The 25,910-nt window shown below is 50.2% G+C and overlaps 1 protein-coding gene and 1 long non-coding RNA gene across 5 annotated transcripts; one reads left to right on the top strand and one right to left on the bottom strand.

Annotated features, from left to right (window-relative positions):
* Window positions 1-11: 11 nt before the first annotated feature.
* On the bottom strand, window positions 12-18,031 carry EPHA1 (EPH receptor A1). 3 transcript variants are annotated; one of them, XM_033192426.1, is made up of 18 exons: window positions 17,869-18,031; window positions 16,758-16,825; window positions 10,204-10,485; window positions 8,531-8,933; window positions 8,139-8,294; window positions 7,482-7,826; window positions 7,204-7,331; window positions 6,803-6,953; window positions 6,445-6,541; window positions 6,170-6,228; window positions 5,249-5,374; window positions 4,185-4,370; window positions 3,987-4,048; window positions 3,674-3,880; window positions 3,071-3,220; window positions 2,568-2,761; window positions 501-656; window positions 12-417 (listed from the first exon to the last, which is right to left on the bottom strand). In XM_033192426.1, exons 1-18 carry the CDS (start codon window positions 17,948-17,950, stop codon window positions 339-341), a joined length of 2,931 nt encoding a protein of 976 aa, XP_033048317.1. In that variant the 5' UTR covers window positions 17,951-18,031; the 3' UTR covers window positions 12-338. The 3 variants fall into 3 exon arrangements, 2 of the variants coding, with proteins under 2 accessions (XP_033048317.1, XP_033048318.1); XM_033192427.1 differs by having other exon boundaries at window positions 8,801-8,933; window positions 17,869-18,016; XR_004432760.1 differs by lacking the exon at window positions 12-417 and adding an exon at window positions 2,097-2,284 and having other exon boundaries at window positions 573-656; window positions 17,869-18,018.
* On the top strand, window positions 9,963-19,911 carry LOC117072362. 2 transcript variants are annotated; one of them, XR_004432767.1, is made up of 4 exons: window positions 9,963-10,401; window positions 14,691-14,854; window positions 18,327-18,486; window positions 19,611-19,911. It is a non-coding gene; the product is annotated as an uncharacterized LOC117072362 (long non-coding RNA). The 2 variants fall into 2 exon arrangements; XR_004432766.1 differs by lacking the exon at window positions 19,611-19,911 and having other exon boundaries at window positions 18,327-18,880.
* Window positions 19,912-25,910: the final 5,999 nt, after the last annotated feature.

Here is a 25,910-nt window from a genome sequence, read left to right as displayed (position 1 = left end):
GTAGTCAGCTCTTTTGTAGTGCCTACAGCCCTCGTGGGTGGGATGGAGGCAGAAAATCAGTTCCTGTTTATTTACAAAAATATATATGTGTATGTATGTATATATATTAACCCCTCACCCTCCCTCCCATGATCATCCTTTTACTTCTACCCCCACCTCCCTTTTAAAACAAAGAGGTTTTCTGGGGTGCAGAGCAGGGTTCTCCTGAGAGTGGGCAGGAGCAGCACCGAGAGCCTAGTCTGGCAGGTTGTGGGAAGGGGCGCAGGGAGTGACCATGAGCGACCTTGGCCCCGTCCTTGCTCCTTGCTCCCTGATTGGGTGTGGGGTGAGAGGAGGGCTCAGTCCTTGAATCCCTGAATACTGCAAAGAATGCGCTTCTGGTGCCCGGGCAGTATGATTCCCATCTGCGTCAGGTCCCTGTGGGCAAGGAAGGGTGGGGGCATGAGTACGGAGGCTCCACCCCCACAGCCCTCCCCTGCCCAGACAGCCCAGCTCCTTACTCAGCGGTCAGCTCCAGCACACACTCCATGGTGTCCAGCCCAGCCGAGTGGAAGTGCAGGATGTAGCGTTTCATGCGTATGGACTCAAGCCACTCAGAGACGCTTCGATACGGGATCCCATCTGAGCCGCTCAGGCTGGGCAGGCGAAGAGTCACCCTGTGGCATATGGGCTCGTCAGTGACACGGGAGTACAGGGGCTGAGCTGGTGGGCCTTAGCCTCTGAGCATAAGCGGCCAGCACTGAAGTTCGGTGTCTGGGCACAGAGATCATCTAGACTGTGGATTGACCCCACCATGATCTCTGAGCCCATTTCCTGGCCTATTTCCTGGTGTGCTCACAACAGTGGACTGGCTGACAGTTCTGCTATGTCGACAGACCTGTGGAAAGGGACTGCCCTGGAAGCCCCAACAGAAGTGGATCACCAGCCTGTCTCCTGCTGGAGTGGCCGGTTCTGGGCACCTGACTGGGGGCTGGTTAAGACATGGAAGTCTCCTGTCTGAGAGGAAGCTGAAGGTAGAACAGAGGCCCTGGCACCTGGGCGTGGTCCTGCCTTTTTTCATAGTGGCTGCTTGAGTTCTGGGAGCAGTCCTTCCTCACCACCTTCAACTTCGGCTGTTATTCTTGCACTCTGACAGCCACAATACAATGAGTGTTCCTGTACTAAAGCTCACCAGAGCCAAAAACCATTAGCAAAGTAAATCTGCTGGGGGAAAAAATATCCAGCATTCCAGAAAGATTAGCACATGCAGTCTCCAGTGTATGAGGGAGTTGCGCTCCAAAAGATAGTTTCAAAAGTTGGAACTTAGAGCATGTTTTCTCCCAGAAACAAGGTTATATATGGTGGTTGGATACAGAGGTCAGTTGGCCACGCTGGCTACCCAATAAAGCACTTGTACAGCCTTGCCTGTCTCTCTGACCTGAGTGCCCCACCTACCCCTGCCCATCAGTTCATTCTCTACATTCAGGCCATATTTTTGGTAAAATACAACTCTGACCATGTCCCCTCCTGTGGAGAGTTTTTAAGAATTCGTTCTCTAGGCCAGGCCAGGTGGCTCACACCTGTAATCCCAGCACTTTGGGAGGCTGAGGCGGGCGGATCACAAGGTCAGGAGTTCAAGACCAGCCTGGCCAACATGGTGAAACCGTGTCTCTACTGAAAGTACAAAAATTAGCCGGGCATGGTGGTATGTGCCAGTAACCCCAGCTACTCAGGAGGCTGAGTCAGGAGAATCACTTTAATCCTGGAGGTGGAGGTTGCAGTGAGCTGAGATTGTGCCATGTTACTCCTGCTTGGGTGACAGAGCAAGAACCCCATCTCGGGGGAAAAAGAAAAAAAGAATTGGTTCTCTGCACTCAGGGTAAAGTCCAAACTTCTCAACAGGGTTGGTCCTCTTTGTGTTGACTCTGGTTGTCTCTCCAGCCTCATGGATGCTATTCCTAAAGACGATGCTGCAGTCATCCTGCACTATCTGCAACCTACCAGCCCTCAGCTCCCCACGAACTAGCCATGTGATCCAGGAGCATTCCCAAACCCTGCAAGGCTGCTCCTGCCTACCCTACCCCAGCCTGGCTGCCCAAGCTCCCTGGAGCAGGTACCAGGTCATAAGTGCAGCTGTATCTCCAATGTCCAGCAAACAGCTTGCACCAGTCAGTCCTCCAAAACTTCGTGAATGGATGACCCTTTCCTCCACATGCAGAAATATTTCTATGGGGAAGAGGATGCATCCCAAGACTGGGCCACAGTACAACGCAGTGGGATTGGCAAGGATGACTCCGGGAGTGTCCTAGGTGAAGCAACCAGAGAAGGGAAAAGATGGGACCCCCCAACCTCGAGCCCAGGTGAAGTGAGGGAACCGGGGCCCAGCTGTAACTGATTTTCTGCAAATATGCATGATCTAAAGCTGACCTCTTGGACTTTTCTCCAAGGGCACGTCTGTGGTCTTGCCTCATACACTGGACTTGGTCCAGAGCTCCCCAGGCCCAGCACTCGGAGGATGTGGCTGAATGCCCATTTCCACTCTCCTAGCACTGCTTCTGGGTTCCCTAGTCCTTCCCCCACATGGTTACCTGGGGTCAAAGTTGGCAATGGTCCGCAGGGAGTGGGGGTTGGCATGCACTTGCTCCAGATGTGCCTGAAGCTTCTGGAAGTGTGGCCGGCGGGCACGGTCATATGCCCAGCAGTTCTTCATGAGCTCATACAGAGGGGCCGGGCAGTCCACAGGAGGGGGCAACCGGTACCCATCCTCAATGCTCTTCATAACCTGCACGGCAGGACAGGAGGATGCTCTAGAGTAGCAAGCTAACCTGGAGGCCCATGAGAAATCGAGGGTCACACAAGATAATTGCAGTGGAGATTTTAGGCAGGATGGGAGGATCACAGTGGGAGGATCAGGGTGGGAGGAGTAAAGAGAACAGGGCATGAGGTAAAGGACCAGAGGAGCCAGGAGTACAGAAAAACCAAGGGTCATCAATAAATAAAGACATTTGCAGGAAAAGGCCATGGGAGGACCTTGGGAGGGAATAAGAGGTGTGAGTTGGAGATGAGATGAGGAAGGATATTCTGGGCTCACCTCCTGATTGCTCATCTCCCCATAAGGCTTGTCCCCAAAGCTCAGCACCTCCCACATCACAATCCCAAAGCTCCACACATCGCTGGCGGTGGTGAAGATCCTATGGGCAATGGCTTCAGGGGCTGTCCAACGGATAGGGATCTTTCCTCCCTAAGAAGGCACATGGGTCAGGGACAGAGAGTTACGGTGTCCACCTGAGCACGAGTCTTTTGCTTATTTTATTTTTTTTTTATTTTTATTTTTGAGACAGAGTCTCCCTCTGTTGCTAGGCTGCTGTGCAGTGGCACGATCTCAGTTCACTGCAACCTCCATCTCCTGGGTTCAAGTGATTCTCCGGCCTCAGCTTCCCGAGTAGCTGGGACTACAGGTGCGCGCCACCACGCCTGGCTAATTTTTTGTATTTTTAGTAGAGAGAGGGTTTCACCATGTTGGCCAGGCTGGTCTCGATCTCCTGACCTCGTGATCCACCCACCTCAGCCTTCCAAAGTGCTGGGATTACAGGTGTGAGCCATTGCGCCTGGCCAAGTCTTTATGCACGTGACTGTGTGAATGGCATGTTATGGGGCAATGTGAATGTGCATTGGGTTTGTACCGGGCTCTCACCTGAGTTTCATATGTGCCATCAAAGTCATCCAGGAGGCGAGTCAGGCCAAAGTCAGACACCTTGCAGCACAGGTCTTGATTCACCAAGATGTTCCTGGCAGCCAGGTCCCGGTGGACATAATTGTGATTACTGAGGTAGTTCATGCCAGATGCTATGCCCTGCAGCATGGCCACTAGCTGCCCAGGGACCAGCTGGTCCTCCTGCTCCTGTAGCAGGGTGAGCGGGTGAGTCAGGGAATGGGCCGGGTCTCCTCCCAGTGCCCAGGGCACCATGGTGCATCCCCCTCCCCAGCTAGTCCTCTGCCCTCCTCACCCTCAGGAAAGCATCCAGGGCTCCATTCTCCATAAATTCTGTGATGATCATGATCGGCTTTCCTGAGACACAGACACATGTATCACACTCAGAAGCAGGCTTCCTGCCCCTGGCCGCACATCCTCCCTCCACTTTCAGTGGTTTCGCCCCTCCTTCCTGCATTTCCCACCCCCAGCTGAGGGAGAGCGCTCCTCATACTCTTTGTGACGACGCCTTCCAGATGTAGAATGTGCGGGTGGCTAAACTGGCCCATGATAGTTGCCTCTCGAAGGAAGTTCCACCACTGACCACCTGGGGATGTGTCTTTTAAGGTCTTAATGGCCACAGTCTTGCAGTCCTGGCTGGGGAGCCTCAGGGTTCCTCGATAGACTTCCCCAAACTCTCCTGGGTAGAAAGAAAATAGGCTGTGGCCCGATGCACTGCAGGGCTCCTCCAGGCGACAGGCAGCAACTCCTTCAGTCCTCTGGCCCTTTTCTTTTCTGGAGAATCAGAAGCATGGAGTGCCCTTCCTGGGACAGGGCGTGGGCTATCCTTCCTGGGGAAGGTCAGAGTCTGGAGCTGGAGTGCAATGCTGTGACCTGTTCACCACTGTCTCCCAGTGTTTGCACAATTCTTGGCTCACAATAGGCGCTTGGTAACCGAAGGGTGAATGAACCCTGTGGAGCGGGACTAGGCCGTGCTCGTGAAGAGCAGGCCAGTCTGGGGCTAGTACCCAAGTGGCAGGGACGCTGGCTATGGCCGCCTCTCTTCTGTGAGCTCCTCTGGTCCCAGCTCGCCTGGCTCAGCTGCACAATTGGCAAGGACACCACCAAGCTTTGTTCTCCACTGAGACCCATTTCCTCTGGTGACCCAAGGGATCAGGGCAGCCCAAGGACACTGGGCCTCTGATAGGGTGGAATGCCAGGCTAGGGAGGGAATGGCTCCTACATTTGGGCATTATCAGAGAACATCCGGGCCCTCAGCACAGCAACACTTCTATGGATGAAACAATGTGTTCAATGCCCTTTATGAGAAACTCCAAAACCACAGAAGCCAGTGTGTAGGAGACAGGGGTTGCTCCAGGGCACCTGATGAGGGGTTTTTAACAAGAACACAATGGTTCAAAGACGATACAGAGCAGAGCAGAGAGTGCGTCCATCTGGTAACTTTTGGACCAGAGAAGTCAGCTGGGCTCCCCAGAGAAGCGCTGGAAGGAAGGGGCCTGCTGGTGGCTCTGTGCTGCCCCACAGGGGGGTCCTGCTGCGGTGCACAGTGGGACTCACCTTCTCCTATGACAGTGTCCACCATCAGCCATGCTGGATCGAGCTCCCGGGTAAAGTCCAAGGCTCCCTGTGCAGGGTCCTCGTATGCCTGGAGGTCCACATAGGGCTTCAGCCACAGCTTGTCCTCTATGGGCAGAACAGGGGGTTGGGGAGTACCAACATCAGGGCTCAGGAGATGGGGATCAGGAGAAGGCCCAGCAGCAGACCACACACTTCTCCACACCTCCCTGTTCCCCAAGGTGACTCCTGTTTGGGCTGAGGTGGGAGAAAGTCTCCATTTAGCAACTAAGCCTTTCTTCTCCCTGTCTATGCTCCAAGCTCCTCTGTCCTTACTTCACAAGGTCCAGGGCGGTGGCCAGGATCCAAACCCAAAGAGCATATTTGCTGCCTGAGTTGCCCAATCTTCTCAGCGCCCAGTCCCCACACCACTCTGGTCAGTCGCACCTCGTTCACATTCCCAGACAGAGCCGTGCCTGGCTCCCACCCCGGTTGCCCAGATGGACCACTCACTCTCCCCTTTGTGGGTCACCTAATGAGGTGACAAGCAGGAAGCTCACAAGCCTCTGAGGACATCAATCCTCCTCCCGCCTGGCCCTCGGCCCACAGGCCTGGCCTCCAGGATGGGGAGGGCTGTCCAGAGCCCAAGGTGACAAGACACCGGCCCCAGCAGCGAACGGACACTAACAGAAAATTGCATCAGAGCCACTGGGGGGCCGTCAGTACAAAATTAATTAACCAAAGTTAATTAGGTAGCAAAACACAAGAGCTCTGGGGACAACAAACCCCACATGTCCTCCCAGAGTTGGCCTAGCAACTATGTCCCTTGATCCCTTCCCAGTGGCACCTCCCAACACACACACACACCCACACACACAGGTGTGCACACGCATGTGGGGACATACGCAGGTGCACCCGGCTCACCTCGATCCACATCGGTGGCGCGGTCACGCTGCCTCTGCTGCCTCTGCTGCTGAGCTCTCCTGCGGAGGTTGGGGACCAGCTCCTTCAGGGCCCCAGGACCACCTCAGGGGTCCGAGTGACTCTGGCTGAATCTTCCCCAGAAATGGGGTGGGAGTGCAGGATGGGTGTGAGGACTCACTGAGCTTTGGTACTAGGGGATGGGAGGGTCGTTAGGGCTGCAGTCAGGGGCTTCTGACCCCAGGGCTGGTGGTTGGGGAGGGGGCAGAAGCTGGCACCTGGACCGGAAAACGAGAATCCCCAGCAGCAAGGCTGCACCAAGCAGCAGTCCAAAGATGACAGCTACGATCTCTCCTCCAGACAGGCCCCTGGACACTGTAGGCACAAAGGGGTGAGGAAGTGTTGGGACTCACAGTCCGTAGAAATGAGGGGGGTTAAAGGACAGGGCCCTGGGTACACCTAGGGTCAGATCTTTCAGTATGCATCAGATCGGTGTCTGTCCCCTACCCCGGGAGAAGGGAATGTGTGTGCATGTGTGTAGAGGAAGAGGAAGGGTCACTACGTGGAACAGGAGCTGAGTTGCCTCAATGGGGCAACAGGTGTATGTGTGTTGGGGCAGAACACAAGATACCCCACCTGGTGGACTGGTCCGAAATTCATGATCAGGGGAGAAAGGGCCAGGACCCAGTGGGGTCAGCATTCGGACTCTGACGATGTATGTGGTGTCGGGCTGCAGCTCTGTCAGCAAGACCCTGGGTTCTAGAACCATTTGGTACCGTTCTTCATCCTGTGGTTTGGAGTTGCATTAAACGGGCAGTGTTGAACCAGAGCCGGGTGGATGTGATGGACAGCATCAGAGCACATGGGGAGGGGCTGGAGAGCAGAATGGTTAGGACAGGGTTCTTCACAGCCTTTTGTCCTGAGAAAGCCACACAGTGGACTTCGGGTGGATTCCTCCCACCCCACACCCCAGGCTAGGAATGTTGGGGTGTGCCTGGGCACGGACACTGAAGACCGTCTCTCAGTAGCATCCTGACCTGGTTCAGCACGTGCAGCTCATAGCTCAGGTTCCCCCCAGGGCTTCGGGGCCGGGATCCCGCCCAGGTCAGCTCTAGTTGCCTCGGTTCTTTCTTCACCAGTCTCAGAGACAGGCCCGACAGTGACTCTGGGGGTCCGGAGGAATAAGGTTGGATATGTAAGGAAAAAGGAAATAACCTTAGTAACTTTTCTATGGCTTCTTGCCCACCAATCTGTCCCTGTGGTCTTAAGCCCTTCTTAAGCCAGGTCCCTGTCCCAGCCCCTCTCAGCCTCTCACCTGCATGCCCCATGCTGATGCTGACTGAGGTGCTGGCATGGCCAGAGCTGCCCAGCCCTGACACTCCATTTTGGGCTTCCACGTTAAAGGTGTAGTTGGCGTAAGGTTCAAGGCCACTGACATGCACTGCAGATGTGGTGAGCCCCCGGGCCCCCGGCGAGAAGTGCACGCCTACCCCACAGGGCTGGCAGGGCCCCCCGTCCTGTGCTGTGCCCTGACACTGGGAACACCTCACACTGTATCTGACATCCTGGCGTCCCCCCATATCTGCTGGGGGTTCCCAGCGCAGGGAGAGCTGAGTCCCTGATGCCGAGGAGCTCAGGTTTTGGGGGGCCGAGGGGGGACCTGTGGGAGAAGAGGAGCCATCAGTAGAAGCCAACCACGCTGTCACCCGAGCTGCTGATCCCCGGCCTCCACCACCACCCAATCCTCGATGTCCTCTGAAGTCCTCCTAGGGAGATTTGATTTCTACTGGGTTTGACTACATCTCTGCATTCTTCTAGGGAGAGCAGGGTGCCAGGGCAGGGGCTAAAAGTGCCTGACACCCTGGACCATCTCCAATATCTGACAGACTCTGGAAAAATCCAACCCTGACAAAATCTCAGCAAAGATCCAGCCCCTCCCTCCAGATGGTCACGCCCCACCCCCTGGACTCACGTGTGCATGCCACCTGGGGGCCCTCCCCGGGAGCTCTGTAATGGCCGCTCTCACAGGTACAGATGGTGGCCCCCTCAGACTCAGCTGTGCTGTGCTGGGGGCACGTGAGACACTGGGGTATGTCCATGTCCGTCCGGTAGGAGCCGCTAGGGCAGGCTGGAGAGAGAACACAGCAGAGCAGTGGTTCTGTAAATGTTTTTACAGGCAGACCACCACCACCCCTTCCTGCCCCAATCCCTTCTACTGGAAACATCTCTGCATGTGTGTGTCTGCAGCTCTGGGACACTCAGGTTAAAAACCCACTGAGGCAGAGCACTGGCCTCCTTCTCTGCCGGGGTACTCCTGCAATCCTCCCGAGTGGTTCCTCAGGTTCTCACCGCCTCCATTCTTACCAACACATCCCTTGCCACTGCCACCTTCCTCATAGCCAGGCTCACAGTGGCACCGTCCTACAGGCACCAGCCACTCGCCATCAGGGCTGCAGTGCATGCGGGGTGCACCTGAGGGCCTGGGGCTGGCCTGTGCGTGGGGCAAGCAGGTCCCTGCCACTTCCACCAACCCAGCGGGGCCAGGCAGAGTGTCAGGGAACTGGGCCAAGCCATTCAGGGTCTCAGGACAGCGCTGGTAGAAGACCCGGACAGACACCAGGGCCACACAGGCACCTGGGTTGTGGAAAGCGAGGTAGAGGCCACGGCGGGTCAGGTGGCCCAGGGAGCAGCGCTCCACATTCAGCTTCATGGAGCCAGATGCGAGGTCTCTAATGGTGAAGCTCTGGTCTGCAGCCACTGTGGTTACCTGGGTAGAGGGTGGGGAAGAAAGGGGAACAATGGCAAAGTCCTGCTTCTTTCCCACATAACAGAAACAATTGTTTGCTTAATACTTTACACAACCATGAACAATGAGCTTTGTATGTGTGAGGTGCCAGGCTAAGCAGTTATGTGCATTATGCTATTTAGCTCATGCAGTCCTCTTATGAGGCAGGATGGCTTATTGTCTCTATTTAATAGATGAGGAAACCAAGGCTAATAGAAGTTAAAGACCTTGTATAAGATCACACAGCGACCACATCATGGGGCTAGGACTGGAATCCAGGCACTGGGACTCTACAGTCCATAACATTTCTACTATTCAGAGGCATTCCCTAAACCCAGTGCCAATAACATGATCAGTTGTAGAGCATGTCATTATCAATTTCTTACTAGTAACAAATTTTACAACATTTTCTCTTTGGAAAGAAACAAGAGCACATCATATAAAATGCTCCTTCCTCTTCTGCATCCCAGGATGTTTTTTTGAGTAGGAAAGAAAGAGATGTGTTAGAGAGTACCAGCCTGCAGGGAATTGTCTTGCTACGTGACTCCAGTGATACTAAGGGAGTAGGTTGCTTATGAACATCACGGGTATCGATAGGAAAAGTCTGAATAACTCTGTGCTACACTTCCCCCCTCCACCATGGCATCCTGTGATCTCAGTGGATGCTTATAAAAGCCTATAAAATAGATATAGCTAGCCCTATTATTGTCACTATTTTATGACTAGGCAACAAAAGCTGGAGAGGTTAAATGACATCCCTGAAGTCAGGGCACAGCAGAGAAGGTACTCAAAATTCAGCCCTTCTGATTTCCAATGCCACATTGTTCTTTGTTTCTTTAGAGACAGGATCTTGCTCTGCTGCCCAGGCTGGAGTGCAGTGGCACAGTCACAGATCACCGCAGCCTCAAACTCCTGGGTTCAAGTGATCCTCCTGCCTCAGTCTCCTGAGTAGTTGGAACTACAGGTATGGACCACCATGCCCAGGTGATTTTTAATTTTTTGCAGAGATGAAGTTTTGCCATGTTGCCCAGGCTGGTCTCAAGCTCCTGGCCTCAAGTGATCTTCCCACATCGGTTTCCCAAAGCACTGGAATTACAGGCACAAGCCACCATGCCCAGGCCTCAAGTGCCAAATGCTTTTCATGATTCTACCTCTGCACCCTCTTCCTGTCTCTGCAGCCTTCTCTGGCACCCAATAAGGAGCCTGGCAGGGATCTGCACCAGGACCCAGATGGCATGGAGGGAAGCAGCACCTTCTGGAACAAGGGCCGTCGGAGCTGAATGCCCACATCCTGGTCACTCTCCATGTACAGAAGGTTGAAGGTCTCCTTGCAGCCCAGAGGCCCGGCTCCCCCAGGGAAACTCTTGCAGTCCCGCAAGGTGAACTGCAGCTCCACGTGGACCCGGGAAGCCTCCTCCCCACGGTAGATCCAGTTGGAGCGAAGCCAGTGGTCAGTGTCTCTGCGTCCTTGCACTGGGCAGTCCTGGTACATGTACAGGGGTGTCCCATTCAGTATCTGTTGCCGTTCACTCCACTGCAAGGAGGGAATCAGAGTCAGGGACTAGACTTGGTCTAAAAACCCTTGGTTTTTAGAGCTGATGGAGAAGCAGCTGTGTCAGAGCCCCTCAGGTTTATGCTACTTGTCCTGCCTCTCCCCACCCCTCAGCTCTAGGACAGTAGACTGAGTGTTTAGGGTTGGGGATTTATTTGATTATAAGATGGGTAAGACAAGAGTCTCTTAACATCCCCAGTTGATCCTGGTCCCTTCAGTTAGTCTGGTCCCTTATTTCATCAGCAGAGCTGTCAGGTACCCCCAAGGCAAAGCTCATTTACAAATCCCTTCTGTTTGTTCAAGAGCATATTGATGAGTTTTTTTGTTTTTCAGAGACAGGGTCTCGTTCTGTTGGCCATGCAGTAGCATAATCAAAGCTCACTATAGTGTCAGACTCCTGGGCTCAGTCTCCCAAGCAGCTGGGACTACAGGTGCCTGCCAACACACTGGGTTATTTTATTTAATTTAATTAATTTATTTATTTATTTTTGAGACAGAGTCTTGCTCTGTCGCCCAGGCTGGAGTGCAGTGGCCGGATCTCAGCTCACTGCAAGCTCCACCTCCTGGGTTCACGCCATTCTCCTGCCTCAGCCTCCTGAGTAGCTGGGACTACAGGCGCCTGCCACCACGCCCGGCTCGTTTTTTGTTTTTTTTTAGTAGAGACGGGGTTTCACCGTGTTAGCCAGGATGGTCTCAATCTCCTGACCTCATGATCCGCCCGTCTCGGCCTCCCAAAGTGCTGGGATTACAGGCTTGAGCCACCGCGCCCGGCCTTTTATTTTTATTTTTAAGTAGAGATGAGGTCTTACTATGTTGTCCAAGCTGATCTCAAACACCAGGACTCAGATGATCCTCCTACTTGGCCTGCCAAAGTGTGTGAGCTACCACACACAGGCCAAGATTTATTTTTAATTATTAAAACCCCTTAGATTTGGAGGGTAAGAACAAGCACAGAACTGTAAGGGGATTCTCACCCTCTCCAATATTTCAATTATAGCCACCATCAAAATCAACAATTGACAGATTTGGCTGGACTTCTTGATACTCCCCTTAACTTTTTGTTTGTTTGTTCGAGGCAAAGGTCTCACTCTGTCGCCCAGGCTGGAGTGCAGTGGCACAATCTTGGCTCACTGTAACCTCTGCTACTCAGGTTCAAGCGATTCTCACACCTCAGGCTCCTGAGTAGTTGGGATTATAGGCATGCACCACCACACCCAGCTAATTTTTTGTATTTTTAGTAGAGACAAGGTTTTGCCATGTTGGCCAGGCTGTTAGCTTCTTCTATCTGAAAAGAACTTTTAAACTTAGTAATATTAATGGCTAGCACTAACATAGTGCTTACTGTGGCCCAGTCACCAGTTTAAACACTTTCCACGAGGAAACTGAGGCACAGGGAGGTCGAGTGACTTGCCAAGGTATTCAGCTAGGAGAGGCAGAGCTGGAAAATAAGCCAGGCATTCTGGGCTCCAGAATTCATGCTCTTAATCATTATACCTCTGTGTGCTTATTGTGAAAAGTCAAAAAGTAAAGACTTACACAGAATAAAGTTTAATTCCCTCACCCTCATCCTTCCACTCTCATTCTCAGAGGAAGCCACTCTCAACAATTTTTAGCAAAACTTTCCAGACCATTTTCAATGCCTCCAGAGAACTGCTTGAATGTTTCTGAGTTTTGCTTTCAACACGGGATCACACAAGTGTTATTTTGTAACCTACTTTCTGTTTTCACAAATAATAAGTATTTGAGGGCCGGGAGTGGTGGCTCACGCCTGTAATCCTAGCACTTTGGGAGGCCGAGGCAGGCAGATTCCCTGAGGTCAGGAATTCAAGACCAGCCTGGCCAACAGGGTGAAACCCCCCGTCTCTACTAAAAATACAAAAAAATTACCCAGGTATGGTGGCACCTGCCTGTAATTCCAGCTACTTGGGAGGCTGAGGCAGGAGAATCGCTTGAACCCAGGAGGCGGAGGTTGCAGTGAGCCAAGATCTTGCCACTGTACTCCAGCATGGGCGACAAAGCGAGACTACCTCTCAAAAAAGTCTTTGAAAGACAGCCACAAAAGTGTATGCAGAGCTATCTTACTTTTTTTTTTCTTTAGCAAACGATAAGTAATACTCCATTGTAGAGAAGGCCATAATTTATTTAGTCATTCACCTATTGTTGGATATTTAGACATCTTCTAGTTTTTTTTTTCTTTTTAAAGAAATCATGTACAGATTGATGTAAGATTTCCATGGAACTGCCATATCAAAGGGTAGACATACTAGAAGTTTTACAAGATACTGTCAAATTGTCTTCCAAAAAAGGTTTATCAATTTACACTTCCACCAGCAACACAAGAGGGCTCATTTTCTCAAAACTTCATCAATAAAGAATATTAATAACCTTTTTGCTTTCTGCCAGTCCTAGGGTCAAAACACAGCTTCTTAGCATGTTAATTTACATTTCTTAGAGGAGGAAGTTGTATATTTCTCTTTTGTTCATTGGCTGTTGGCATGTTTATGCAATTATCTGTCTATAACCTTTGCATGACATTCTTTTGTCTTTTGATTATTCATTTGGATGAGTTTATTTTAAACATATTATAGACATGAATCATTTCCTTCAAATGTATGTTGCTAATATTTTCTCCCTGTCTGCCATACCAGTTAGCTTTGCTAATGATGTTTTGATATGGACATACATTCTACATTTCTTCCATAATCACATCTACAGTATTTCCCTTCATGATTTCTGGGTTGTATATTTTACTTGGGAAGTTTTCCTATCTCAAGATTATAATGATCTATGTTTTCTCCTAAAGTTTGTGTAGGTTGGCTTTTAGGTTTAGATTTTAGCTTTCTTAGAATGAATTTTGTGTATAATGGAGAGATATATCTTTATATTTTTATTTAAAAATGATGCATATTTAACTATAGGTTTATTGACTAGTTTTTACTTTCCATATTGATTTGCAATTCCAATGCTATCACATACTAAAATCTCATATATGTCGGCTTGTTTTTGGACTTTCTATTCTGTCCCATTAACCTGAGTGACCTTATGCAAGCCATATGTTTTAGCTGATGGTTCTGATATCTGCTTGTCAGACAAGTCTCCCATTTCATTCTTCAAAAACTCTTCTCAACCATTCTTTTTTTTTTTTTTTTTTTTTTTTCTGAGACAGAGTCTCGCTCTGTCGCCCAAACTGGAGTGCAGTGGCCGGATCTCAGCTCACTCTAAGCTCCGCCTTTTGGGTTCACGCCATTCTCCTGCCTCAGCCTCCCAAGTAGCTGGGACTATAGGCGCCCGCCACCTCGCCCGGCTAGTTTTTTGTATTTTTTAGTAGAGATGGGGTTTCACTGGGTTAGCCAGGATGGTCTCGATCTCCTGACCTTGTGATCTGCCCGTCTCGGCCTCCCAAAGTGCTGGGATTACAGGCTTGAGCCACCGCGCCCAGCCCTCGACCATTCTTAAGTATTTCCTCTGTCAGATAAATTTTCAAAAGCTCTCAAATTCTATAAAGTATTCTATTGATATTTTTGTTGCAACCCTGTAATTTAATGCAGAATAGATTGAGGCCCTTAGAAAGTTCACTTTCCCCAGGTTTTTACACTCCATTATAATACAGGGAACCTCAGCTCTACCCTCAGCTCTGGGAAAAGGCAAAAAAAATCACTAATCAAAAATTTGGGGTGAGGTGGGGCAGAAACAGAAGCTGCTATGAGGCACACATTTCTGCATTATGTTAGGGTGTTCAACGATTGGGCAAGGGGTATCTAAAAGGCAAGAAAGCTGGAATGAAAAAGGCACCAAGAGTCTGCTCCTAAGGAAGGCTGTGCTGGGACAGCCCAAGTGGAAGGCACTGGCGGGGGTCAGGTGGACAGGGTGGCGGGTGGTTAATGTGCAGCTCATTAGCCAGATTGCCGCGGCTACAGCTGGAGCCAGGAGAAGCAGATGTTCCCAGCTGTGACTTCCCTCTCCCAGTTCCAGCAGTGACAGATGGGCGAGAGCCAGCTGTCCAGGGTCAGCAGTAAGGATCCTTTTGCTTATCACTCAGGCGCTGCTGGCTGCCACATGGGTGCATTCTGGACCTGAACGCCTGCATGTGCATGTGTGTGTGTGTGTTTTGAAAAGATGGGGAGAAGGAGGGGGACAAGGTAGATAGTGGGAGTGTGTGACTGCTGGCTGTCTCTTTGCCCTCCCAGCATGCAGGACTATTTTGTCTGAGCTGAGAAAGGGGCCTTGCTGCCATTCCAGTCAAATTAGGAAAGAGTTATTTGGGTGGAGGTGTCAACGGCCCACGGAAGGCCCATGGGAGCCAGCAGATGGACCTGCAGCTATCACTGTGGGTGATTAGCTGGTTTATGAGGTAAGTCACCTAATAGGGCTGGATCTTCCAAACAGCCCCTCCTGGAGGATCCACTATGGTTTAGTCTATTAGCTCTAATTACAGGCTACTCTGTGGGAGAACAGAGAACAGAGAATGGAGCCAGGACTGTAGGACCCAGAGGGAAAGAAAGCAAGTAACCCTGACCCCAGAAACAGAGGCTGGATTGAAGTCTCAAGTACTGGGGTAGGGAAGGAAACCCTGAGAGAAGGGGTTCCAGAGCCAGAGTTGTAGATGCTCCAGTAACTTAGGCAGCCCCCTGTGGTTCTGTGGCCAGCTGTGCTGCTGGCAGAAAGGGCGCTGTGAATTGTAAAATATATATTTGGTCTTTGTTCTCATTTCCTGGCAAACAACCCCTAAAACGCTCAAAATCCCCAAAGCGGCAAATGTCTTTTTATATGCTAATGAGCTGACTGACGGGGATGGGAACTAGACTGGGGTCGGGCAGGCCTGGGTGGCAGAAGCAACCTTGTGATTGGAGTTGGGACTTTCAGCCCCACCCCCAACTTGCAGGAAAGGTAGAGGCTGAAGGTGGAGCTGATAACCAAGGGCCAATGATCTAATCAATCACGCCTATGTAATGAAGCCTCCATAAAAGCCCCTAAGGACAGGGTTTGGAGGGCTTCTGGACAGCCAAACATGATTAGGTCGCTGCAGGGTGGCTCTCCTCCTTCACATATACCTTACCCCATGCAGCTATTCCATCTGGTGTTCACGGTATTATTTGTAATATCCGTTATCATAAGCCAGTAAATGTAAGTCAATGTTTCCCTGAGTTCTGAGAGCCATCCCAGCAAACTAATTGAACCCGAGGAGGGTGGTCAGGTAAACCTGATTACATCTGATGGAACAGAAGTATAGGGGACAACCTGTTACTTGTGATTGGTGTCTAGAGGGGGGCAGTTTTGTGGGGCTGGGCCCTCAACCTGAGGCTATCTCCAGGTAGATAGAGTAAGAACTGAATAAGATTAGAGGGCACTTAGCTACTGTCCAGTGAAGAATCTGCCAGAGAACTCACTGCAGGCAGGAGGAATCACTCCATGCATTTTGGTGACCACAGGTCACCGAAGTGATCTGTGTTGAGAGTGCAGTAGGAAAAAACTGAGTTTGAGTTTTCGTACATCATCAGAGGTGCTCTCTGCATTTGAGTCTGAATATGCTGTCTCGGACTCACCCCACAACCTGTTCACTGAGTCTTAGGAACATCCAGGGAAGGAAGGGAATTGGAAAAAGCTCTGACACTTTCAAACAGCTGGAATGCATGGTGTGCATGGAGTCACCCTGAGGAGGTGTGGAGGATGAGTTAAAGGCTCAGAAACGTTTAGGGGAGCAGCTTTTAACTTTGGAGGAGTCAAAGACCCTTTGAAGAATCTGATGAAAGTTTTGGCTGGCCTCTCTAGGAAAAAAAATGCCCGCTTACATATACAGAATTTAGAGTACACTTTCAGGGGTTTCCCCAGCCCCTGAAACCTATCAATGCAACTTCATTGGGATGAATGGATCTCAGATTGACGATGCTTTTCTGCCTTTTCTGTCCCTCCCCAAGCAAAGCACTGGTCTCAGTCTTCAACTGTCCCCAGCATGGTGCATTCTCTCCCTGGGTATGTGAGCTCCTCTCCCCCTCACAAGTATCAACTTGCATTCACAATATTCCGAAGTATTCACTGGAGGAGCCAGGCCATTCAAGCGTTCATTTTGGGGTGAAGTCTGACCCCCCCACCCCTTGTCCCATTCAGGAGGCTCTGACTCAGCCTCCTCTCCCCCTCCCTGAGGAGACACTTCCAGTTTTTCCTGCTCTTTTCTCTGTTCCTCCACCCACCTCTCCACCCCATTTCCCACTGGCCTTCAGGAGTCTTCCAAGATCCTTCCCTCCCCTGACACTTACCCCATCTTTTGGGGGATCCAGCAGCCAGCCCAGCTCTCCCTGTGCCTTGCTTGTGTCCATCAGAGTAACTGAAAGTGGGGAGAAAAGAAGTCTGTCACCTCTGGGGGAGGAGGTGCCCCTGCAGCTCACATTCCTCATTCTGGGGCCCCAGCCCCAGGCTGCAACATCCTGTTCCTAAAAGCTGTGACTTCCTGAGACTTAGGGGAGAAAAAGGGCTCAGGACTGAGGAGTGAAGAGTTCCAGGGATTTCACTCTTTCTGTGTGCGAAGGAAGGAAGGCAGAGTGGGACAAGGTTTGGAGCGCTGAGTCTTTCACCAAAGTCAATGCATTAAGAGCAGCCCCACAAAACTCTTCGTTACCCAGGCTGCTGCGGCCTGGGGCACCCATCAGCTGCAGGATTGGAACGGGTGCAGGGCAGGAGGAGCTCACCTATGCTAGCCAGAAGTGGGTAGGGTGGACCGGGACCTCGGAAGTGGTTTCGTAGGTAGGGAGGCTCACCTCCAGTGTCCGAAGCCTGCTTTGGCCTGACCTGGCCAGTGATCAGAACCGTGAAGTGGGGAGAAGAGGCATAGCTCCCTGCCTGGCAAGTGGTGGGGAGTAGGGCCGGAGAGGGTGTTCCAGCTTTCACATGGAATATTCGACTCGGACAACTGGGAACCCCTGTGGCGTCAGTCCTAACCCTTCCCCCGGAGGCGGGTCCCTCTGTCCCTGGCCTAGGTCGGCAGAAGGCGACTTGCCACCTTCAACTTCCAAGGGCTCAGAACTCTGGGGTGGACACCTGAAGCTGGAACTATCTGGGAATGCAGGCAGCGGTGCGGGTGCAGGTGCTGCTTCCTGGCAAGGGTCAAGAACTCCCTCCTCACTCCCAGGCGCCGATTGCTGGCCTGCGGGAGTTGGGGTGACTGACCCGGGAGAGCAGCCGCTTGGGGTTAAAGACCAAAGATGAGCCTGGCCAGTCGATAGCCCGGCGGCCGGGCGCAGCGAGAGAGCTGGCGAGGGTCGCGGGGAACAGGGCCTCCTGAGGAATGCCGGCTTCTGCAGGGGGGTGCTGGCCTGGCCCCGGGAGGGGGTGGGGACGCGGGGGCGGGGGCGCGAGGGCGGGGGTCGGTACCTTCCTTGGTGCGCGCCCCCGGGGGCAGCGGGGTGCAGAGCAGCAGCACCAGCCCGAGCCCCAGGGGCCAGCGCCGCTCCATGGCTCCGGGCCGGGACCTGGGACAGCGGCCTGGACTGCAGGGTCTGGTCGCAAGGGACTGGGGGAGCCGGGCGGGCCGGGCGGGGGCGGGGGGCGGGGCCAGTGCCGGGGGCGGAGTCCCGGCCTCACCTGGTTCACCTTCTTAAAGGGACAGCAGGGCAGGAAAAAAACTTGCTAGACTGGTAATCAAATTCAAGAACAGGAGGCGTCTTGACCCTAATGAGACTGCGGGCGCCGCCTAGTAGGTGGGATTAAGAATTGATGAACCTTTTCCCAATTCTAATCCTAAACTCAACCCAGTCTTGATCCAGCTTTTAACCTAATTCTACCTCTGACTTGAATTACACTCCTATATTCCTCTTTCTCTCTTTCTGCAGACCCCAGAGCTGGGTAATAGGACCGGAGAAGGCAGGGGTAAGAGTCACATCTTCACCCTCTAGCAGGGGAGGCTTGGATGACCACAGTGCAAGGTGGGATACAACCCGCAGTGAAGCATCTGGAGGTTAGAAGAGGAAGCAAGCCCAGTCATCGGAGCACGTTAGTTGAGAGAGCTGGTGTGACCTGGGTTTTCAGTGGCAGAGATTGGGAAAGGCACTAGCAAGGGCCTGAAGGCAGGGAGCCTCAAGGTGCGCCCAGGGAGTGGTGAATGGACCAGTTTGACTGCTGGGGCGCAGGATTTGTCTTGGGAATCAGGGCAGAAAGGCAGGTGTGGGCCAGGGCTAGGTAAACAAGAAAAGGAGTTTGAACCTTGCCATGCACTTCCACAGCAGACATGAATATCTGGTTAAGGTTCCAGCCACAGGTGGCAGGGAAGAATATTTTAACCCATCTTAGTGGTGTCAAGCCACTAAGAAGGTGCCCTCTAACCTTCTTGCAGACTTTCTTACATTCTTTTTCTTTTTTGAGATGGAATCTCGCTCTGTGGCCCAGGCTGGAGTGCAGTGGCGCGATGTTGGCTCACTGCAACCTCTGCCTCCCGGGTTCAAACGATCCTCCTGCCTCAGCCTCCCAAGTAATTGGGATTACAAGCGTCAAGCGTGCACCATCACACCCAGCTAATTTGTCTATTTTTAGTAGAGACGGTGTTTCACCATGTTGGCCAGGCTGGTCTCGAACTCCTGACCTCAAGTGTTCCTCCTGACCTCAAGTGATCTCCCTGCCTCTGCCTCCCAACATGTTGGAATTACAGGCCTGACTTACTGCGCTCTGCTGAGACTTCCTTATGTTCTATTTAGTAAATATTTGTTCAGTTTCTACTATGCATGTAGGAAGCTCTAGAAGCACCTAAGAACAGAAGGACAATGTCTGCCCTATATAAGCTATTACTTTGGGGATGCTGGGAGTTGAGACATAAATAATTGCACAGATGATTGAAATGGCAGGCAGGAGTGGACCCCAAGCAAGGTACACACAGGAGCCACAGTGGCTCAAAGGGGAGTGATGCATTTACTAAAGAGGCTAGGAGTCCACTCCTGGCCCCTCCTTCTTTCACTCCTCCTTGGCTCCATCCCATTTGGGTAAATTGTTCATAATTTTTCGATCATTTACATTGTTGCACATTTCGGTACTGTGAATGAAGGGAGGTGGTGGATTATAGGTGCTTTTTCTCATTTCCAAAATTTAATGCTTCTCAGGTTTTTTTTTTTTTCTTTCTTATGCAGGTACGCATATGACAAACACAGCCCATCAGTTCTTGGCTCAGACTATCTTTATTTGCATAAATAAATGTAATTCATGTGCATGGGTTAGGAAATTCATGTTGAACATACAGAAAGAAAATGGAAAGTAGAACCCTCTGCCCTCCAACCCTCTAATTTCTGTTCCCCAAGTTAACCACCATCAACTGTTTCTTGTAAGTCCTCCTAGGATTCCTTCCTCACGTGTGTCAGGCCTCTGAGCCCAAGCCAAGCCATCACATCCCCTGTGACATGCACGTATATGCCCAGATGGCCTGAAGTAACTGAAGAATCACAAAAGAAGTGAAAATGCCCTGCCCCGCCTTAACTGATGACATTCCACCACAAATGAAGTGAAAATGGCCAGTCCTTGCCTTAAGTGATGACATTACCTTGTAAAATTCCTTTTCCTGGCTCATCCTGGCTCAAAAAGCTCCCCCACTGAGCACCTTGTGACCCCCACTCCTGCCCGCCAGAGAACAACCTCCTTTGACTGTAATTTTCCTTTACCTATCGAAATCCTACAAAATGGCCCTACCCTTATCTCCCTTCGCTGACTCTCTTTTCGGACTCAGCCCGCCTGCACCCAGGTAATTAAAAAGCTTTATTGCTCACACAAAACTTGTTTGGTGGTCTCTTCACATGGACGCGCATGACACTGTGTACACACCATCGTGTATTTTTCCCTCTCTCTTTCCCTCTACTCCCACACTTACATGCTTTTAAAATGTGTATACAGAGGGACCATCTGATACACATTGCTCTGCACCAGAAGCCTCTTTTCTAATGTTTAAGGACTCCAGGAAGGAGGAGGAGGCTCACACTGGCTGGCGGGGGTCAGAGCTTTGTGATTTCAGCAGGGAGGAATGGGCGAAGGGTGCAAAGCCAACAGAAGGGGGGAAATGGAGCAAGCTTTGGACAATTGCTGCTAGGAAATAAGCCAGACTGTGGTGAGGTAATGCGTGTGCTTGCTGCTGCAGTTTGTTAAAGTTACAAGACCCTTGGGACTCAGGGGGTGGGTGGGTGGGTGGAGTGGGGGAGACTGCTCCGTGGAGTGAGACATGGAGTCTAGAGCCCTGGAAAAAAAGGTCTTGCTTTTTGTTTTAGGATTGGCTCTTTATCCTGGTCTGAAAGTCTCTGCATATGGGGAATGAATGTCCACTTTCTGTTTCCTTTCAGGATTATCTTGATTTGACATTTTCTGGTTGGTTTGTCATGAGAGGAGGCACACCTTCAAGTTTAGTATGTATTCTTAACTAGCAGTACAACTTTTGTCAAATTATTTATGTTCTCTGGACCATGGTTTCAGTTTCCCTAGACCTGGATGATTTCTGAGGCTATATTCAGGGGTGGTCTCAGAAAATAAAAAGATAACAGGATTTTGAGTCAGGAGACTTTGGCCAGTTCCCTTAGCCATAATGTGCCTCAGCTTCCTTAGCTATGAAATGAGATTAATCATGTCCAGCCCACAGAGTCGGTGTAATGATCAAAAGAGGAGAAAGTACTTTATTAACTGTAAGGTACTGAGCAAACGTTAATTGGCTAGGAGAATGGTGGAGGCTGGGAATTGCTGGAGTTCTCCTGCAGACCTCCCAGCTTGCTCCCAGAGCAGAACAACCTCAACGACTGAGACATCATTATTTTTCCATTCCAAAATCAACTTTATTGAGGGATAACTTGCATAAAATAAATTGCAGTCATTCCAAGTGTATGGTTTAATGGGCTTTCACAAATGTCGATGCACCACCACCTCAGTCAAGATGCAGAGCACTTTCATCATCTAAAAACATTCCCTGGTGCTCCTGTGAATCAATCCCAATTCCAGCCTTAGGGTGTCTGTCCATTTGGGTAAGTTTTGTCCTTTCCAGAATTTTCTGCAGTCTCTGGACTCTGGGTCTTTCTCTTTAGCATGATGCTCCCAAGATCCATCCTTCTAAGATTCATCCTTCTACAATCCATCTTTCTTGTTGCCTCCATCAGCAGTTTCTCTTTTTCGATGCTGGGCAGTATTCCCTATAGAGATGCCCTAAGACATCATTTAACAGTACAAAATCAAACCCCAAAACTGTGCTCTGATCCCCTAGGAACCATAGGCCTCGCAGCAGACGGGGCCTCCCAGAGGGACACCTCTTTCCCCTTCTGACGTCTGGCCCTGTTCTCATTCTGCAGTCAGAAAGGAAAGCCTGCAGAGTCCCTGCAGCCCAGGCTGTGGCTTGTTCTTGCAACCTTGACCTTAACATTACCCTGTTCATATTATTCCCCTTCGACTCCCTACCCAGCTCCTTTCTGACTGAGGATAAGGTGAAATTACACCCAGCCTAGGTCATGGTCTTGTATGTCCACAGGCTCTGGTTAAAATGCAACCAACATCACCAGCAGCGTAACCCAGTATGTTGCTAGCAGCTACTATGAGAGAATTAGTACAAATTAATTTCTTGGACTAGTATTGTCAGAGGCATATGAACCAGAGCAACTCCATCTTGAGTAGGAGCTGGTTGAAATGAGGCTGAGATCTACTGGGCTGCATTCCCAGACAGTGAAGGCATTCTAAGTGACAGGATGAGATAAGAGGTCGGCACAAGGTACAGGTCATAAAAACCTTGCTGATAAAACAGATTGCGGTAAAGAAGTTGGCCAAAACCCACCAAAACCAATATGGCCACAAGAGCGTCCTAGGGTCGTCTTCACTGCTACACTCCCCCCAGAACCAACTACAGTTTACAAATGCCATGGCAACTTGAGGAAGTTACCCTATATGGTCTAAAAAGGAGAGACATGAATAACCCACCCCTTGTTTAGCATATAATCAATAAATAATCATAAAAATGGGCAACCAGCAGCCCTCGGGGCTGCTCTGTCTACTCTGTCTATGGAGTAGCCATTCTTTATTCCTTTACTTTCTTTTTTTTTTTTGAGATGGAGTCTCGCTCTGCCACCCATGGCTGGAGTGCAGTGGCCGGATCTCAGCTCACTTCAGCTCACTGCAAGCTCTGCCTCCCGGGTTCACGCCATTCTCCTGCCTCAGCCTCCCGAGTGGCTGGGACTACAGGCGCCCGCCACCACGCCCGGCTAGTTTTTTGTATTTTTTAGTAGAGACGGGGTTTCACCGTGTTAGCCAGGATAGTCTCGATCTCCTGACCTCGTGATCCACCCGTCTCGGCCTCCCAAAGTGCTGGGATTACAGGTTTGAGCCACCACGCCCGGCCCCTTTACTTTCTTAATAAGCTTGCTTTTACTTTACTCTATGGACTCGCCCTGAATTCTTTCTTGTGTGAGATCTAATAACCCTCTCTTGGGATCTGGATCCAGACCCCTTTCCTGTAACAGTATTAGGGCCCCTAGCAAGGGCCCGCATGGATGGGACCCAACCGACTTTGGTTGACTGTGTTGGGCCAGCCCAAACTTGCAGGCAGCAAAATCCAGGAGACCTTGTGGGCTGTGGGAGGGAGGAAATGGCACTCGCCAGTACAGCCTTCTGGTGGATTCTGCACATCTTTAATCACAAGCCTAGTTAGGTCCTTCCCTTTCCTTCTTGTCTGTGCTCTTACCTATCTGTTCTCTGATCCCATTTACCACCAGGCAACAGGGGTGGGGATAATAACAGTTACCGCTTATTGCAGCACCTACGCAGGCTGCTGCACTTCACATACATGACTTTCATTGACTTCTCACACCAACCCTGGAGGAAGGTATCATTAGTCTCATTTTATAGGTGGAAAAATCTGAGACACAGGGAATTAAAGTAGTTCAAAGACACTCAACTGCAGAACCAGGATTTAAACCTAGTTCTGTCTGACTCCCAGTCCTGTGTCCTAACCTCTATTTGGAGTTTCAAGAAGCAGAGATGTTAGCAAACACCTCACTTTTGTTTTACTACCCCGCCCCCCCACCTGACTTAAAACACTATGGAGTAGATTTGCCTGTTTTTAAAGTTTATAAAATGGAATCATCTGATATGCATTCTTTGGTGTCTGAGTTCTTTACCATTACATTTGGAAGATGTATTCCTTGGTTGTGTGTGGATTCATTCTCATTGCTGTATGGTATCCCACTGTATAAAGAACACCTTATTTTTAAAAACCTGTTGACCTGTGGTTAAACGGGTTCAGGTTCTACCCTTGAATTGCTACATTGGATGACTTCCATGGTTTGTACAGCTTGTCTGTGTGTCTCTGAGAGGCTTAATCTTTCCAAACAAAACGTACTTCCTTTTTTAAAGTAGACTTTTGCTAACCCAAATGACTCTCTCTCTCTTTTTTCTTTTTTGAGATGGAGTCTCACTCTGTTGCCCAGGCTGAAGTGCAGTGGCATGATCTCGGCTCACTGCAACTTCTGCCTCCCAGGTTCAAGCGATTCTCCGGCTTCAGCCTCCTGAGTAGCTGGGATTATAGGTACCTGTGACCATGCCCAGCTAATTTTTGTATTTTTAGTAGAGATGGGGTTTCACCATGTTGGCCAGGCTGGTCTCAAACTCCTGACCTCAAGTAATTCCCCCGCCTTGGCCTCCCTAAGCGCTGAAATTACAGGAGTGAGCCATGACACCCAGCCTCCTAACGACTCTTTAATTGATTAAAAGTATGCAGAGGCGGTCTGTGAGCAGTGCCACAGGTCCCAATCATACACCCTCCCCCTGAAACCCTGCATGTCCTTCCTTCTTCCGGTCAGTTTGCTAAGAGGAAGACACCTGATATTGTTTAGGAAGCTGTCTTCTTGCTAGAAATAGAACTGTTTTGAGATAGAGGTGGTTGGAAGTTTTCTCTGAAGTGTCAAAAGCAAAGCTATCTTTTAGAAGATTTTAATATTGTCACTTCACAGCCAAGTGATCTTGGGCAAATCACCTAGCTGTTTTGAGCCTTTGCTTCTTCATCTGCAAAATGGGGGAAATGATGATAATGTTGGTCACAGTATATGAGGAAAGTACAAATATGAGAACGTGTACAAACAAAAGCTTCTGGTGGCACCATGCAATTCAAGGATACATGTTTTTTATTTTTGTGTCCTCCTGTACAGGTTTATTTGCAAGATGGGTTTGAGGGAATTAAGGATAAAGTCTGCTGAAAGTAGCACCAGCTCCTGGATTAAAAGGGATGTTTGGATGAAGCTTCGATCTCAAGAAGAGGCAAGAGAAAACCAAAGAAAAAGCTAAGAGAGCCGGGTGTGGTAGCGGGCGCCTATAATCCTAGCTACTAAGGAGGCTGAGGCAGGATAATTGCTTGAACCTGGAAGGTGGAGGTTGCAGTGAGCCGAGATCGTGCCACTGCACTCCAGCCTGGGCAACAAGAGCAAAACTCCGTCTCGAAAAGAAAAAAAAAAAAAAAGAAAAAGAAAAAATTGCTAAGAGAGATCACTTTCCATCCATTTACATTATGATGCACTATGAAAATAAATACCACTCTAACACTTTCAGGACATATGGCAATTCTCCCTGCGCTGATTTTTTTTTTTTTAATCCAGTATCTACCTCTGCAATATTAACATCCTCTAAATCATTCTCTTTGTTTTAGAGACAAGAGGTAGCTGAGAAGCTGTGAACCGGCATTGCATTCTAGCAGTGGGACACACGGAAGGGGAAGCTGAAGTTGAAGGGTGGATGGTAGCAGCCACAGGGAGTGAGATGGGCTTGTATCTGGAGCTGATGGGAGAGAAAAAGGGAGTCAAACGGGAATTCACGTGGAGTTGTGTGTTATGTCCAAGTGTGTATTCAGATACAAGCATTTATCTCAATACCTTCTTTACCCCCATTCTGCACAGATCTCATACCAAAGTACAAGTAAAACCATCCCCAATTGTCCTAATATTTCATTATTTTCCTTGAGTCATGAAATGAAAATGTGGAGGGGTTAGTCATGTGAAGTGGCTGTGACTCAAATATCTTTCGATGATATTTGTCCGTGTCTCATGAGAAAGCATTGTGTTTCTACCTGAACTTGTTTGCTTGACTGCCTGAGAAGATAGTGTTGCTAACCTGAGAAGTTAATATGCTGCCTTAATGCTTGGGCAGGTAGAAGCGAGGGAGGGAAAGGAAGAGAACAAATGTGTCTCAGTGAACTAGGGCATGTCAGAAATTTAATAAGAACAGGTTGAGACAAGTGTTAAATACCGGAATCCCCCGGGAGCACAGTGATAGCTTGGTCCTTGTCAAAAAGTTTACTTGTTGGAGCTCGGGAGGGGAAGAGAAAGTGATAAACCAGCCATGTCTTGAAGTCCATTTTAGTTTAGCAAGCCTGGGAGAAGAGGGCGCTGAAATAAATCATCAGCTTTGTCTTCTGGATTAAGCAAGCATAA

This window comes from Trachypithecus francoisi, unplaced genomic scaffold (genome assembly GCF_009764315.1).
Source record: "Trachypithecus francoisi isolate TF-2019V2 unplaced genomic scaffold, Tfra_2.0 Lachesis_group4, whole genome shotgun sequence".
NCBI classification, from domain to species: domain Eukaryota; kingdom Metazoa; phylum Chordata; class Mammalia; order Primates; family Cercopithecidae; genus Trachypithecus; species Trachypithecus francoisi.
Note: the sequence above shows the minus strand (reverse complement) of the source record. Positions and strands in the feature narration are given on the sequence as shown.

Bases quoted from the DNA above. Each gene is read 5' to 3' on its own strand.
- EPHA1 (XM_033192426.1), bottom strand. From the start codon at position 17,950: ATGGAGCGGCGCTGGCCCCTGGGGCTCGGGCTGGTGCTGCTGCTCTGC. The intron at 4,371-5,248 runs GTGAGTCCCACT...CTTTCTACCCAG, and splicing joins GGACACTGTCATAGGAGAAG to GAGAGTTTGGGGAAGTCTAT. The intron at 3,881-3,986 runs GTGAGGAGGGCA...ACCCTGCTACAG, and splicing joins CCCTGGATGCTTTCCTGAGG to GAGCAGGAGGACCAGCTGGT.